General features: G+C 45.9%; 1 protein-coding gene across 1 annotated transcript in view; it reads right to left on the reverse strand.

The window, feature by feature from the left end:
* Nucleotides 1–11,962, reverse strand: part of IPO5 (importin 5) — a 46,134-nt gene extending 34,172 nt beyond the window's left edge. Inside the window, exons 1-2 of the mRNA XM_083168767.1 lie at nt 11,781–11,962; nt 1,739–1,819 (exon numbers count right to left, since the gene is read on the reverse strand). Of these exons, the coding sequence (XP_083024893.1) occupies nt 1,739–1,819; nt 11,781–11,861 (162 nt within the window). The 5' untranslated portion in view covers nt 11,862–11,962. The remainder of the gene's footprint in view (nt 1–1,738; nt 1,820–11,780) is intronic.
* Nucleotides 11,963–15,924: the final 3,962 nt, after the last annotated feature.

The raw sequence follows: 15,924 nt of genomic DNA on the forward strand, positions 1-15,924 counted from the left end.
ACTTGAGTGGCAAACATCACTGTGCATTCCCAAATCCACAGCAGCTGGCATATGTAGATGCCAGACACCAGGCATTCCCAGAAACCCATATGCCATTTTTCAACATAGTCCCCTTACAGCTCGAATACGGCGGATGCGGAAGCAATTCATAGCCAAATTACACCAACTTTGCTGTGGCGAAGTGGAACAGCACTTTTTTCTTTGCCAAAAGGGGTCATTTTCTCTTTACTGCATCGTCAAATCTGCCCAATCATTCAGCATAAATGGTCCTGTGATTACTAAATAATCGATGCTCTCAAATGCCAGAAAACCATGGCCATGACCTTTCCGGTCAATGGAAGTCTTCAACTTCTTTGGTGTTTGTTCGCCAGGTGAAATTCATTGATTTGACTGTTCATTTGTTTGTGGTGTGTAGTGATGGATCCATGTTTCAACAGTCACGTAACGGCGCAGAAACTCCTTCGGATTGCTGCTTCTTTTCCAGAGTGAGCAAACACGGCACCCTTCTTGCCGATAGATTTGTCATGACCAAATGTTCATGTAGGATATTCTGCCCACGATCTCAACAATCTCTCTTCACTCGCCGGTTGGCCATTGCGATATCAAGGATTTTGTTGACCATTTAATCTGTAGTCATCTCAATTGGGCGACCTGGACGCTCTACATCAAGTGATTGGGAGGGGTGTTCAAGGAAACCAGACTATTTTCGGGAGAACTCACAGGTTTGCCCTCCTCAGTGATCATAACCGTGCCCTAATAAATTCTAGCCTAAACAATTATGCCACCTGGAAACCGCATCTAAAGGCCCTCGATCTTCAGTAGATCTGCTCCATTTCTCTGCAAATTTTAGAAGCTTGACTCTTACAGGTATAGGTGGGACAGAGCATAGTCATTGTGGAATGGGGTTAGATTTGTTATAGGACTTGTCATCCACACAGAAAATCTGGTCTTTAGTTTCTGGCATCATTAAACTGTTAATACAGACATGGATATCGACTGTTGTTATTTATCAGGCCCATTGATCTTCTACTCATTTTCTGGAACAGATGAATGTGTTACCAAACAAAAACAGCCTTCATATGGTAAAGTAGCTCATCTATTTTAGGGATAAATGTGTTTAATTGGATTTCCACTAACTATGTAACTATTGAACCTTGGGGTGCACAGCTTTCAGATCCAGGTGGTATGCTCAGAAAGGATTTATTATTAAAAAAAAAAAAACTTGAGTTATGGTATATACCATAAATGGGCAGCACATTAAAAGTTTCCTATCTACCTGGTTGATGGGTTTTCTGGATTAATTGGCACATTGATTCCAACATTCCCCTTCAAGAACTTGTTCTGTCACACAATCTATAATAGGAAAGGCATAAGCCTTTCATTGCTTAAAAGAAGCTTGTAAAATACATTGATATCTGGTTTTCTAGATGATACTTTCTACAGCTGAAAGGTCTGAATTATTGGCATTACTATATTACAAGAGACTATTTTGTGGTACCAAGATGTCTTATCCTCTTTAGATTCATCATGGAGATGCTAGCTAAACAATGCCAAAAGGATCAGCTTGACTGAAAATCAGTTTTACAGCCACACACAGTTGCCGTATAACATTCAACTTCACAGCATTTTGGAAGGCCAGCAAAACCCGCAAACCCGCTTAATACGATTAGCAATTTTATATGCCTCAATGGCACCATACATATCTGTTCAGAAGAGCTCAGCCTAAATGAAGTCTCACCTCTTCAGCAGCTGCTGCATTTCTTATTGCTTGAAGTAGGAAAGTGATCTTTGATGGGCCAGGGATGCTGTCATAGGTTTCCTGCATAAAAAAAGGGTTTATTACCTTCACTGGATGCAATGCTGTAATGCTTCATTATTACATTGTAAGTCAAAGAGAAGTCTAATATTGCAATTTACATAACCTATTACGTATGTCTAGTGTCTGATTGTGTGTCTCCCAAACACTGACATCTGTTGGCAGCGAGTGCAACTACATCTTTCTCTTTTACATGTACAAACACAGAGTCAATCACAAGGTAGCAGACTAGCTTAAGAAGCATTTGCTTTAAAGTAGGCTAACTAGTTATACATATATTGGAGAAATTACGCTACCAAAAACTTGGCCAAACAAGATTAAATAGGGTCAATTCCAATCAACAGGAGTGGAATGGCACCAAAAAAGGGGGTCCTGTAGCTATAGAATTGAGTGTGCTGCAATGCCTGACAGAAGCATTCTTGCTCACAGCCATCCTGGGGTGAGAGCAGAAATCAGACAAAACCAGGTCTGCAATGCTGTTGTGTCCTAGCATGGCGCAAACCATCACTGCGGTGCTATTAAGTCGGATATTAAACCTGGTTTGAAATCACAAGTACTGGCATTATCTGAAAATCCAACAGGGTGCAGCGTGACGCTCCAACAGTCGGCATTCCAACAGTCAGTACACAGACATCAGAATCCCAACTGTAAAATGTACAAAAGTCAGGATCCTGACAGAGGGCCTATTCTGCCTCATAGGGAAAACAACCTGTTGCGATCAGTGAGCCACTGAGCCTGCAAGGGGCTTGTCTGCGCTTGCCCCCTGAGTACCAGCAGTCTGTATTCCGATGTCGGTATAACAACACTCAGAATCCTGACTGTCGGAGACGCATACCACACTCATCCAACACTGCTAGTGACCTGGGTTCGACATGGAGATGACCTATGTAATGGGACACTAATCAGTCTGACCAAGTCATAATTAAAAGTATAGGTAGAGCCTGATCTTTGGCACTTTGATTTATATCCCGCGTGCACTGAATAGCACCAACCCCGGTATAACCCAGGTTAGAGCCGCACAGGGTCTGAAACCAGGACCTCAGTGTGAAGGGAATTCAATTGGGACAGACAGGTTTAGTGAGCAAAAAGCCTTGCATCAAGTCCCAGTGATTTTTCTTTGTGGATGTGTGAAAACATATGTAGTGATTTCTCTAGAAATTTGTCTCATTTTCTGTCATCTAACTGAATAGCAAAATGTAATGTCTGTGTGGAAAACCCACCCTGGAGGGTGGATTTTAAAATGCCACCACAGGAAAAGTTAGCTACAGTACTTTGAGTTGATAATTGGCTAGTGTGTATGGGCCTTTAAGTTTCAGTTTATAGGTCAGGAATAAACGCAGATGATGCTTAATGTCTAAAAAGATTGTAAACTGGACTGTTAAGATATTTTCCCATACAAAAGAAGGAATTCAAAAGCAAATTACTTAAGTGCGACTAAAATGTTAAATCCAATTCATTATGTGGTCAGCTTTAGTAATTTCCTTTGATTTTTTTTTTTTAAATTAACCGAATGTAGAAATGGCTTTTTCACACCTTTCTGCACAGGTCCATATACAGATTTAAGTAGCAAAGATTGCTAAATTATTTACTTTCTACACTAGAGATGAATATGCTTTCTAGCTTTATACTTACTTTATTTAATTTACTGCAATTAGTATAGGCTGAAACGTGGCATAGTTCAGCCTCTCTGGGTGGTCAGTAGCATGTGCCCTCGTTAAAAAAAAATAATGGTGTATTTATTGGAAAACACAGATAAAAGTGTTGCCATACTTCATGATATAAATTGGGACAAATAGCAAAACTGTTTGGAAAACTTATCACAAACACAATTTGTATATTACAACCACTGCTTCTAGTACAACAGATGTGCCCTACACAGAGGGACACTTATGTGCCCCTTTTAAAAACAAGCCAGTCATTCCCATTACTTGATCTAAATAATAGTGCACTATAAATGGCCAATCCTATAAAACATGTACACAAACATTTAACGGGCCCTGCCCCAATGACTCATAATATATTCCCAACTACATGTACACACTAGGGTCCACCATTTATGATGGAGGCTAATACCCAGTTTACACGGCTGCAAAAACCTGGGTTTTAGCTTCATGGACCCGGGTCAGCAGCGGTGTCAAAGAGCTCAACCCATGTCCATTTACGCGGGTCTCCTACCTAGGTCCTGGCCAAGATGGAACATGGGAAGGACCTGGGTAGAGGCCGCTGTAAATGATCCCAGCACAGGTTGAAACATCCGTGTAGCAGGAAGTGCTTTCCCGCAGCGACCAGAGAGCACCGCTGTAGTCAGCACACAGGATCTGAGCACTTCCTGGCGCTCTACAGGTAGTCTGCTGGCCACAGTTGGGGGGGTCAGTGTTGTGTGTGCCTCCCACTCCAGTGACAATGTTTTATTGGAGGGAGTGAGCACAGGAAGCCATACATGGGAGAAGATGCTGTCTGTTGATACAGGAGAGGGGGCTGGGGGGAGCATGTGGGACATCCAATAATGACATCCACGAGGAAAAGCAGGGCTGTCCTAGGTTCAGTGTAAACAGTGCAGACCCAGGTCGAAGTGCCATGTAAATGGGGTATGAAGCTGGGTCCGACCCTGGAAACTTCCGTGTTCAAAGACCGGGTTCTGACCAGGGATTTTGGTGTAAAAGGGATATAATTGAGCCATAAGTATATTTTTGGATTATGAGAGGAAACCAAAGAACCTGGAGGAAACCCAAGTATGGGGACATAATACAAACTCTACATAAATAGTGCTGTTGTTGGAACCAGACCTAAGACTTCAGTGCTGTATGGCAGTAACACTACCCATTACAGCATCAGTGCATGACAGCTATTTGATTTGCCAAATTACATGTTTGATATTTGATCTGGTCCTGTGTGCATTGGATGTTGGACCTGCTGCACGTCTGAATTTGAACAACATCCCAGCAGTGGTGAACATCACATGGAAAAGGACCGCATGCGATCCTGCCACCTAGAAGGTCCTGAGCAGCTCAAAGGGGGTAGGCTGGCCATACACTGCTGCAACTTCTCGCAGCAGTGCATGGCCACCTTAAAACAGTAGTAGAAAAGCAACTGGCAACATGAATATGTCCACTTTTCTTTACAATGCAATGTTGTTGCAAATTTACAAAAAGGAAAAATATAAGCTGGCAATAAAATGGCTTGGCACACAGCCAGGCATTGTGTTGAATGGATACCCCTCACTGATGCGGAATTCAATTATTTTTCAGGTGCTGGCCACTAGATGGCTCATGACAGGCATGATCACTGCATGCACAGACAATTCTGTTTGAAGCCTTCTGCGCTGGCGAGCAGAAATGTGCAACGTATTTGTTGCTGGAACTATTTTAGTTCCTGCGACAGGACACTAGAACAGGAGATTTCGATAGCCACAAAAAATTACGTATTCAACATATTGTTGAGAATATTACTACTTTATAGCATTATGAAGTATTATTTATAAGTATTATGGACAATCCTACAAAAAAAAAAAAGGCTGGAATGTTTCCAAATGAGGTGCTTACAAAACATATTACAAGTGCACTCTAGACGTTATAGTAAACTATATGCATGATTACTACCGCAAACATTATTCTCATGCATATCTAGTGTGTACACACTATATTATTACTAGACGTGCACCGGACACTTTTATTGTTCCGTGAAATGTGTTTTGGATCTGTATCTCCGGCAGTGTTTTGGCTCTGGATCTGTTCCAAAACACACCCTCCAGTGTTTCGTCATGTTTTGTACCTGTATTTAAAAAAAAAAAATTATAATAATCGAAGAACGATTTTTTTTGTTGCTTTTATTAACCTCAATAACATTTTCCGCTAATTTCCAGTCTATCCGAACTAACACCTCACAATGTTGTTTTTAGGCCAAAAGGTTGCACCGAGGTAGCTGGATGACTATGCTAAGTGACACAAGTGGGCGGCACAAACACGTGGCCCATCTAATAGTGGCACTACAGCGACAGACAGGGTGGCCGCTTAAAAACTAAGCCCCAACGAGCACAGAATGCCAAAATAAGAGGTGCAAGAGCAATCACTTAATGGCAGTATCACTGGACTTTAACTGGATTGATACGGCAGACTTAGCAGTACCCCCATTTAACAGCCCTTGCACAGCTGGACTAATACAGGGCAGTCCTGCTGTAAGAATAAAAAACTTTCTCCAGAGAGCCTCTTAGTTGTCCCCCACAGCAGCCTCCCTTAGTAGTACCCCTTAATAGTACCCTTCGTAATGCCCCCCTTAGTAGTCATACCTTCCGTAGTTTCCCCTTAGTATAGTTTCCATCACAGTAGTTTCCACTTAGTAGTTGTACCATGGCCGCTCAGTAGTTCCCCCTTAGATGTACCATTTTGTTTTTCCTGTTACCAGCCCCCATAAAGTTAGGCAGCCTGTTTGTTCCCCCTTTAGTTTGTCTGCCCCAAAGTCACTGGAAACAGTCATGTGTAACCCAGCTTAAACTGCTGGAGGAACAAAAACACCTGAAAGCAATGCAAAGACCAAGCGACAATCCTAAATTAAAAACAATCCCAGTGACGTGCAGCTATTTAGAGAATCCCTGCCTTTGGCTTTCAGTGTGGGCAAGCTTACGCTAACAGCATTAAGATCAATAAGCAGATTGCGCAACTAAACCTGGTGCTTTTGTGCGCTTAAACATGGGCACCAAATCAGAACATTAACTGAATTGCTCTGATGGGCGGCCAAAACTCATTTGAATTGCCCCGTGACCAAATGCACCTCAGCTGCCTGTGCCAAGTAGTCAGATTTGGATTGGGTCTCAGGATCTGATCAAGAGAGAATTCCCCCTTAGGGCTGTTTCACACAGTACGGTTCCTGCCGCACGGTGAAATCCCGTACGGCCAGGGAGCCGTGCCGCACTCAGCAGTTGTGAATGGACACTATTGTGTCCATTCACACGGGACGGCCACGGCCCGGCCGCACGGCTGCAGCCGGATCCCCCCACTGGAAGGGACGGCTGCCGGGCTGTGGCCATCCCTGCCATTATAAAATTCTGAGTGCGGCGCGGCTCCCTGACCGTACGGGATTTCACCGTGCGGCAGGAACCGTACTGTGTGAAACAGCCCTTACTGTCAGTAGCCACCTGTGTATTTTGCTTCTACCACTGGCACCTGGAACTGTATGATGCTATGTATAGGGCTGTCATACATCCAAACTGGCATTTGTTGACCCCTACTGTTCATTGACCAGGCCCTGCATGGTAGCTGAAAGAGTGGAGCTTGGAGACACTGGACTGAATGCAGAAAAGCTAGATAACAGGACAGCGTCTGTGGCATTATTAGTCTGAGGAAGAAAGGCAGTCCTCTTGAAGGCAAGTTGTTTATTGCTCAAATAGTCTTACTCCACCCTTTTTGCAAGGGGAGTGCAGCATACAAAAGTTACAGCAGGTCAATAATCCTTGTTTCAGAAGGAATACACATTCTAAGGGATGCAAGCTTCCTTTTATCTTATTTCAGCACATCATACCTCTCTGGAGGGAGGTAGGTTCAGGGGAAATGTTAGTAAGAATTACTTCACAGAAAGGGTAGTGGATAAGTGGAATAGCCTCCCATCAGAGGTGGTAGAGGCTAAGACAGTAGAACAATTTAAACATGCTTGGGATAGGCATATGAATATCCTTACAAAGAAATAAGGATTAAAGAAATAAGGATTAAATAAATAAGAATTTACCCTGAAGGGTAAAAAAAGGGGCAGAATAGATGGGCCAAATGGTCCTTATCTGCCGTCAAATTCTATGTTTCTAGGGTAGTTCTGCACTGTTTTCTTTGGCTCCCTCCAAAATAATCTGCGAAGAGTCCAAGCCTGCCATCACTAGCCTGAATTTGAGCATCAATATGGGCAGGCAGGATCCTCAGGCAGAGGCCACAAAAGTTGGTCAGGGATATCCAGCAGCCCAGAGAGCTCCAGTTTCCCTTTAAGTCACCAGGTATTGGCAAGTGCATTTTATTTCAAATACATTCATTTTTAAATACACTGTACAGATATATATATACCCTGTGACTGGTATCCTGCAGAAGGTTAACCAGAGCAGCTTGGGACCTACTGTCCTAATGTGCTCTGTGCTGCACATACTTTAACAGATTTGTAAGTTTTTAATGTTAAAACATTTGTCTCCATTCTACTGTGCCCCCTTAGCACTGTAGTAAGGGGACTACTGGGGGCATTACAAAGCGGCTGCCTGCCCTCCATGCTACGCAGCATCCAGTCTTCCAGCTCAGCTGCCCTGTAGTGCTGGGGGGCCTGGGTGCAGTGCAGATCTAAATATACTTTTTTTAAACTCAGTGACTAGTGCCGCTTATACATTTTTAAATTGGTACTTCGCACTGATAGGGACATTTAAAGATGGTGCCAGCACCCCCATAGTATACTTGGTATTAGTAGTTGGCACGGATTTAGTACGAAATCCCGGCAGGCGAAATCCCGACACCGGAATCCTAAACGGCAAAATATAGTCAAGGGGGGAGTGGACCCCCCCGCTGGTCTTGGCACACTATTTTATTCTTCCTCTATGAGGGAGGGAGAAATTGCTGGCATTTCGGCGGGTGGGATTCTGGCGTCTGTATTTCAACTCCATCCGGTTGGCACAAAGGAATAGGCTTATACATGTTGAGTATTCCTTATGCCAGGCATGTCCAAAGTCAGGACCGGGGGCCAATTGCGGCCCGTGTTGTCATTTCAAGTGGGGGAGGGGGGCAGCAAGGGGGAAGCTTGCTCCCGTAACATGCAGACTGGAGGACGGCAGCGGGAGCCCAAGCATCTCCTGTTCTTGCAGTGCCTGCTTTGCATCTCCTTCCTCTGGCTCACACAAGGGGCTGGGAAACATACAGAAAAGGGAGGAGGCAGATTGGGGGGACATACAGTGAAGGAGGGTCAGGCTGGGGGACATACAGTGAATGGAGACAGTGATGGCCATTCAGAGAAGGGGGAGCAGGGGCAGGCTGGGGGACATACAGTGAATGGGGGCAGAGTGGGGTACATAGTGAATGGGGGTCATACAGTGAAGCAGGGTCAGGCTTGGGGACATACAATGAATGGAGGCACTGATGGAAATTAAGAGAAGGGGGCAGGCTGGGGGACAGAGTGAATGGGTGCAGAGTGGGGAATATACAGTGAAGGAGGGGCAGACTGGGGGACAGAGTAAATGGGGGCAGTGGGGGACCATTCTGATGGGATTACTGATTCAAAGAATGTCAGGCTGAATGGTCGGCCCCCACACATTTACACTTCACCAAATCTGGCCCTCGTTGCAAAAAGTTTGGACACCCCTGCAAAATGCTCAGGACCAGCAGAATTTTGGATAACTGATTATTCCGTATTTCAGAATATTTTTATATTTGAATTATGTATCTTGAAGTAGTGTTCATTCTAGCACCCGCTATCTTTGAAAACCCTTGCAGTTCCTCTTCCCCCGCCTGGGGTGTCGCTGTCTGCTGTGGTGTTTCTAGCACAGGTCTGGTTTGCATGTCAGTGCTGATAAACAGACCACACTGTGCTAGAAGCACTACAGCAGGCAGCAACACCCCAGGCAGGGAAGAGGAACTGCGTGGGTTTTCAAAGATAGTCGGTGCTAGAATGATCACTAATGAAGTATTTTGCATTTATGCTGTATAAACACATCAACCACATGAAATACACACAAACATTTTATTTGTGCATAATAAAGCAAGGTTTAGGTCTCAGATACTGAATTTGAATGTCAAGCAATCATTGTCTTGCACATATTTAGTAGCTGTTACAGGTCATGTCCCCAGTAGTGCTGTTACATGTCATGTATCACGTTCGACCCCTTCTCCCTGCCCACCGCTGGGAGAGAGGTCGGACCTGAATGCCAGTCTAAACTCTGACTCAGGTATGATGCGCACTAGAACGCGCATCGGAGCTGAGGGAACATCACACTGACCTGATTTGGGATGATTTCTCATCCCGTTCTGTCGGGAACAGGTGCAATCGGCCTAAATCGAGTTAATGTATCTGGCCATAACATAGCAGTGTCTATACAGATACAGCTGCAGTCACACACAGAATATAGACAGTTCGCACATCATTTTGATCAGCCGAAGTTGTGTGTCCTACTCGGTTTTTGAAAAGGCGGCATTGCAATAGAAAAAGTCACACTCGGGATGATTTTAAACTGTTTACTAAGTCATCTTACTTCATTGCTTAGAAATTAAGCAGGTATTGCTCCATGTGTGTATACCCCCAAGCATGTAACCAATGCCTGACTAGATTTTGACTACATGTAGTCAAAATCTAGTCAAATCGTCGGCCATCGCTAAGCAGAGACCACTGGTTAGCACAAATCAACCGTACACATTGCTACATAATTTGATACATTGCACCCTGCTTACGAGACTAGGAGCTAGTCACATAGAATGGGTATGGGTGAAAACCAAACCAGACCAGGACAAAACCCCTGGACCGCCAGACCGGACATCAAACTCTGCATTTTGTAGCTTGTAGCCTCCGATCCGGGGGGTGTCCTGTCGGTGGGGGTGCCTGTCACCAGGGAGAGGAGGAAGGAGAGAATAAAGCCTCTCTGTACGGTCCAGGCATGTAGCAAAAACCGGACGGTCCGGTCCACCAGGGGAGGCTGAAATCTCCCCTCCCCCATGTCCCTGGTGATAGCTATCACAGGGACCCCCCCGGACAGGACACCACAAGCTCCGGACTGCAGATGTTGATGTCCTGTCCGGTGGTCCGGAGTGTAGTTCGGGTCCGGTTTTTACATAGTCCCCATAGAACTAATGCCTTATGTTTGTAGGGTATGGAGGAGATCTGTAGGTGGACACATCAGTATCATTACTTAAAGTTGCATGGCACCAGTGCAACTCCATCACTACAACACTAACAGGTCTCAATATTTAAAACCATGTATCTGCTTTTTAAAGAAAACCTTTATTAGTCATTACAGTTTAAATATTCAACTACAGTATCACCAGGTCATGCACTATAGCCTGACACGTTTAAAAACTACAAATTAAACCCTGAAGGTGCAAAAAAAAAAAGTTGTGATTTCTCCCTGTGAAAGCCATACCATTTAACAATTGAACACCAAGAAGCCGTAATTGAAAGTTTAAAGTATTGAAAGTTGTGCAACCTAAGTTGAATCTGCCCCATAGAGCACTATTAAACATCACTTGAATACCAATTCATCCTCATGAGCACACCTTCATAAAACCACAGCAGAAAGTACACATCTACTTGCATGTGGCAATCTACCATGCACAGCCAACTGCAGATAACAATGGGAGCCAGTGAATAAAGCAAGGACTGAATGACTGGATTTATGATGTGAATGGTCACAAGAGAAGAAGTGCTGAAGTGTGCGGGGCAGGGATGCCGGGGATGCAGCCAGCAGCCAATGGGCATGTCCTGGTAGACAGGCGCTGGAGTCAGCTCCATTCAGCAGTGATTCCCCAGCAAACCGCGCACTGAGGACTCCCTGCTGAGGGGGATTAGGAGTAACAAAGGCACATGACCTGCTGCTATGAGGGGGGGAAAGTTTTCGCTGGGTACATTAACAATGTGCTGCAGCATCATACCCAGCACCCTCTATACCCGGCACAGAGCATGGGGCACAGTGCACACAGGCTCCATGTACCCATGGCTACAGCAATAGTGGCAGTGAGTAGACCGTGACTGCAGCACACACTCGCTGCACCTGTGACTGTAGAGGGCGGACAAACTGTCACACACTGGCCGGGGAGGACCCCGCACACCCTGCACCGGGGATAAAGTTACGGGGAGGGCTAGCACACAGCCACAGGGTAAGGGAGCCGGTGCCAGGCGTACGTGAGGAGACTGTGGGCTAAGGGAGAACTGCCACACGTGGGCCGCGGCCAGGGTACGGGTGACACAGCCGGTCACAGGAGATGTCTCCCAACGGCATAGCCAGTCCCGGGTTTCCCCCGCTCACCTCGGCTTGTTTTCTGGCGCCGTTGTCCGGGCTCAGCAGGTTGCTGAGGAGCAGGTAGAAGTGCTGTTGCTCGGCCGCCATGTCCGCAGCGCCTCCACCACACGCCGCGCGGAGAAGAGAGAGAGAGAGAGGGCGCGAGACCGAGCGCGGGCCGGAGGGCGGCCTCGAGGGGGCGTGGCCGGGGTGGGTATTTGTTGGCGCGCGCGCGCTCCGTCCGTACTCGTCACGCTCGCCGGAGAATTCCCGGCAGCCAATTGGACAGGGCCGCCGGGGAGGCGGAACCTCTGGGAGGAGAAGCCGGCAGGAGGATGGTGACGTAGGGAGAAGGGAGCTGGGGGAGAGCGCCAATTGGTCAGTCATGCAGCAGCTGATAGACATCGGGTGTGTGCATGCATGCGGAGCTCTCAGACGGTGACGTCTTCGCTGGGAAGAGGATGAAGGGAGGTGGCGCGTGTGGTGTCATACAAATCCCGGCTGCCCGTAAAGCGCGGGAGATATAGTGGCAGGCTGGCTGGCAGCAGCTGCTGCTGTTGCTTGCTGTTCCCGCCGGCTATGGCATTGGGGATAGGAGAGAGGCAGGAAAGAAACGCTGGAAGAATATACTTTATTTGTTATACTGCAGAACCAGAACGTCCCAGGATATTATTCGCATTTATTTATATAGTGCAGCACCCTGTACGCAACTAAAATAAGAAACAATGAGCAAAATAAAAGTAACCGTATGGAGAGAATGGCAAGAAATTAACCAGGGTTATTAACATTATTATATCCAAAGATGTTACTGAAAAAGCAGAGGGGCAGTAGAACTGAAGATTATGTGTCACTATAGGTAACACAGGGAGTTGATGCTGGTATAAAGCTGTCCACTAGAATCAGCCTTATTGGCCTGCAATACTTGCGCATAATAAGAATTTGTTTTCGTTTTGCTGTGCAACAGCCTGGAGGGGACAAGTAGACCAATCAACAGATAACCAATATACAAAATAAACAGGTGGGGGGAACACATACAGTCATACAGAAATATATTCCATAGATACATATGTGCAGAGGGTTATGGTGTCAGCTGTTCGAGAGTTCACATGTCAGCAGGTGAACCGCTTGAGGGAAGAAACTTTTTAGGCTTCTCTAGACCTGGTGGGAATGGCCCTGTAGCGTCTGTCTGATGGCCACAGGTTCAACAAGCTGTGGCCAGGATGTAGCTTGGTCCTTGGATATCTATGTTTAGGCAGTATGCAAAGTTTGAGTGATATAGTCAAACTTCTCGGCTGGCTGCTCTCAGAGCCAGATTAAGGTCTAAATGGGCCTGGAGCTGAAAATGATCAAGGGCCTATTATGCGCAATAATAGGGGTTGCGGCCAGCACCTAATAATGTGGGAGGCGTGACCAGTGTTCTGTTTGGGTGGTCTGCTCATGGGTGTGTCTCTATTTGTGTAAATACTTTCAACTAATTATATATGCCTGGAAAAGGCAGGGGACTGGCATAAGAAAAATGCAGGGAGATATATTGGCGGGTGCACTCCAAAGGTGCACCCGCAGGACGCTGATGTCCTAAGATACTTGCGAGGTGAAGCGACACTCCAGTCATAAAAAAATACTGAAAACCGAAACTTGGTAGACAATATGTCAGCACCTTTTATGTGGTAACCTAAATTAACAACACCATATACTCCTACAAATCATGCAACACAATAGTAACCCCTTATACTATACTTGCTTCTTACACATTATGCCACATGGAATGAGACAAAATTCACACGATTGAGCAAAAATTCACACTAGGGCACACAGATTGAGTCAAAATTCACGTTATTCCACACAGATTAAGGCAAAATTCACATTTTGCCACATGGATTGAGCCAAAATATACACTATACCAGGCATGTCCAAACAGTGGCCCTCCAGCTGTTGCGAAACTACACGTCCCAGCATGCCTTGACATAGTTTTAGCATTCCCTAATTGCAAAACTGTGGCAATGCATGATATGACTTGTAGTTTCACAGCTGGAGGGCCATAGTTTGGACATGCCTGCACTATACCAAACAGATTGAGCAATAATGCACAATATGCTTAATAAATAGGGGCATTGCGCGCCAAAGGCGCACATTAAAAATGTACACCATAATGCCCATTACATGTTAAGCCTCACACCATAATCTCCATTACGTATTATGCCAAACACCATAATGCCTATTAAAAATTATGCTACATAAGTGTTGCTTACCTACATGTTCATTGCCAGGGGTTCCATGTTCATTGCCAGGGGTTCCATGCCCATTGCCAGATTGAAGGCCCAGCGATTTGGGTTCGACTGAGATCAACCTCGAGTTTCTGTGATGCTGTAGGGGGAACTGGCAGCCGTTGGAACCGGGTGGAGGTCGGAATTAGCGGGTCCTATGTTATCCTATGGGGAAAACGTCCCAGGTTTGCTTGGCAGTATCTCTGGTTCCCGGGGGGCTAGCGACGCAGGGCTGGTCTCGTTGGAAAGCCCTGACCCTCAGCTACAAAATGGGCCTATTTGGAGAGTGGGCCTGGAGCTATAGCTCCATCAGGCCCATTGTTAATCCGGCTCTGGCTGCTCTGTGTGCCAAATCCGATCCATCAATGTTGGCGCATGCACAGCAACAGCACGCAGGGGCAAACGCAGGATTTTCAGAAGGGGGTTTCCAGCTGGGCGGAGCAAAGCACAGAGATGGACACTTATGTGACCCAGTATATGCCGGGTCAGTTAAAGTATTATAGATAGACCAAATGTATATAAATAATAACAATAAAAAATAATATATATATATATATACACATACAGGGGTGTCAACAGCAGTGTAGACCCCTGGGCATAGCAATGTATTGGGGCCCCTCCAGCGGTAGGGGTGGGGGGTGCTATGAGTGGAAGCTTTGATGTCCCGCAGGTGGTAGGCGGTATTATATCAACCGCTCAGCACGTAGGGCCTGGATCAGTAATTTCCACTAATTACCCTTTTACTGCACAGATGGTGGGAGAAGAGGGCATTGGGCTGAATGAAGGGGCCCTGATATATAACTTCCAGGGTGGTACAGGATGTTTAATATGCAGAGGAGGGGTGTATAGTGGAGTGGGCTTATTATTCATAAGTTTCTGGTGGGAGGACAGCTTGCTTGACTGCAGATATCTCCAGTTCCCGGAAATAGATTTCTTAGATTTTAATGGAACATATTCTATTGTACCTGGGAGTGTGGTTAGCTGTGAGTCCTGTCAAGGGTATATTGATTTGGAGCATTTGGGGGTAGATGTATGAAGAAGTGATAAAGTGTCTGGTACTTTTATCACCAGCCAATCAGCTCCTAACTGTTAAGTTACAGGCTGGGTTCAAAAAAGGATGGTTAGGAGCTGATTGGCCAGTGATAAATTACCAGCTACTTTATCACTCCCTTATCACTGCTTCATACATCTACCCCTTGGTCCTGTAAGGCTCCTCTTTGCCTGCCAATACCTTGCGTGCAGATCTCACTCAGAGTGCAGCAAGACGCCAAGGTGCTGCCGTGTTACTCCGAACTTCTGGCAGACTACAGTTCTCACAAGGACTTGCAGCAAGATGGCAGCCGTACTTCCAGCTCGGCGGCCCTTCAAGATTGTAGCATCTAGGTGTAAAGACGCTGCTCAGAGTGGCAGGTGGTGATGAACAACATCTCCCACATTGCAGCTGCATGGTGGAAAGATGGATCTGCCTTCCCCCATAAGTCTGACAGTGCCCCTGTGAGGTAACCTCTGTTTCTTTTGTTAGGGTGATGTCATTTATTTTTTACTAATCGCTCCCTAAGGGCACTATTCACACCGCCGTAAGGGGCTCCACCCCTCAACCTATGAACGCTTTTATTGCATGGGTGAAGGTCAGTGCAAGGGTGCCATGGGTGGGGGAAGGTGCTTGGGGGTGGGGGAGTGGCACCAGAAAGTGTCTTAGATTGGCATGCACCTTATAAATCATTCGATGCTCGACGCAGTCAGGTGGATGTTCAGACGGACGGTGCATGTATGACGCAGTCAGGTGGATGTTCAGACGGATGAGAGTTTTCCAGTTTTTCTAAAGTGGTGATATAAATGTTTGCCGCTTTAAAAAAAACTGGGGAATTCACCCAAAGACCCTCACCCAAAGACCCTCATACTGATCT

The sequence above is a fragment of the Crinia signifera genome, chromosome 2 (assembly GCF_055691185.1).
Source record: "Crinia signifera chromosome 2, ASM5569118v1, whole genome shotgun sequence".
Lineage (NCBI taxonomy): Eukaryota > Metazoa > Chordata > Amphibia > Anura > Myobatrachidae > Crinia > Crinia signifera.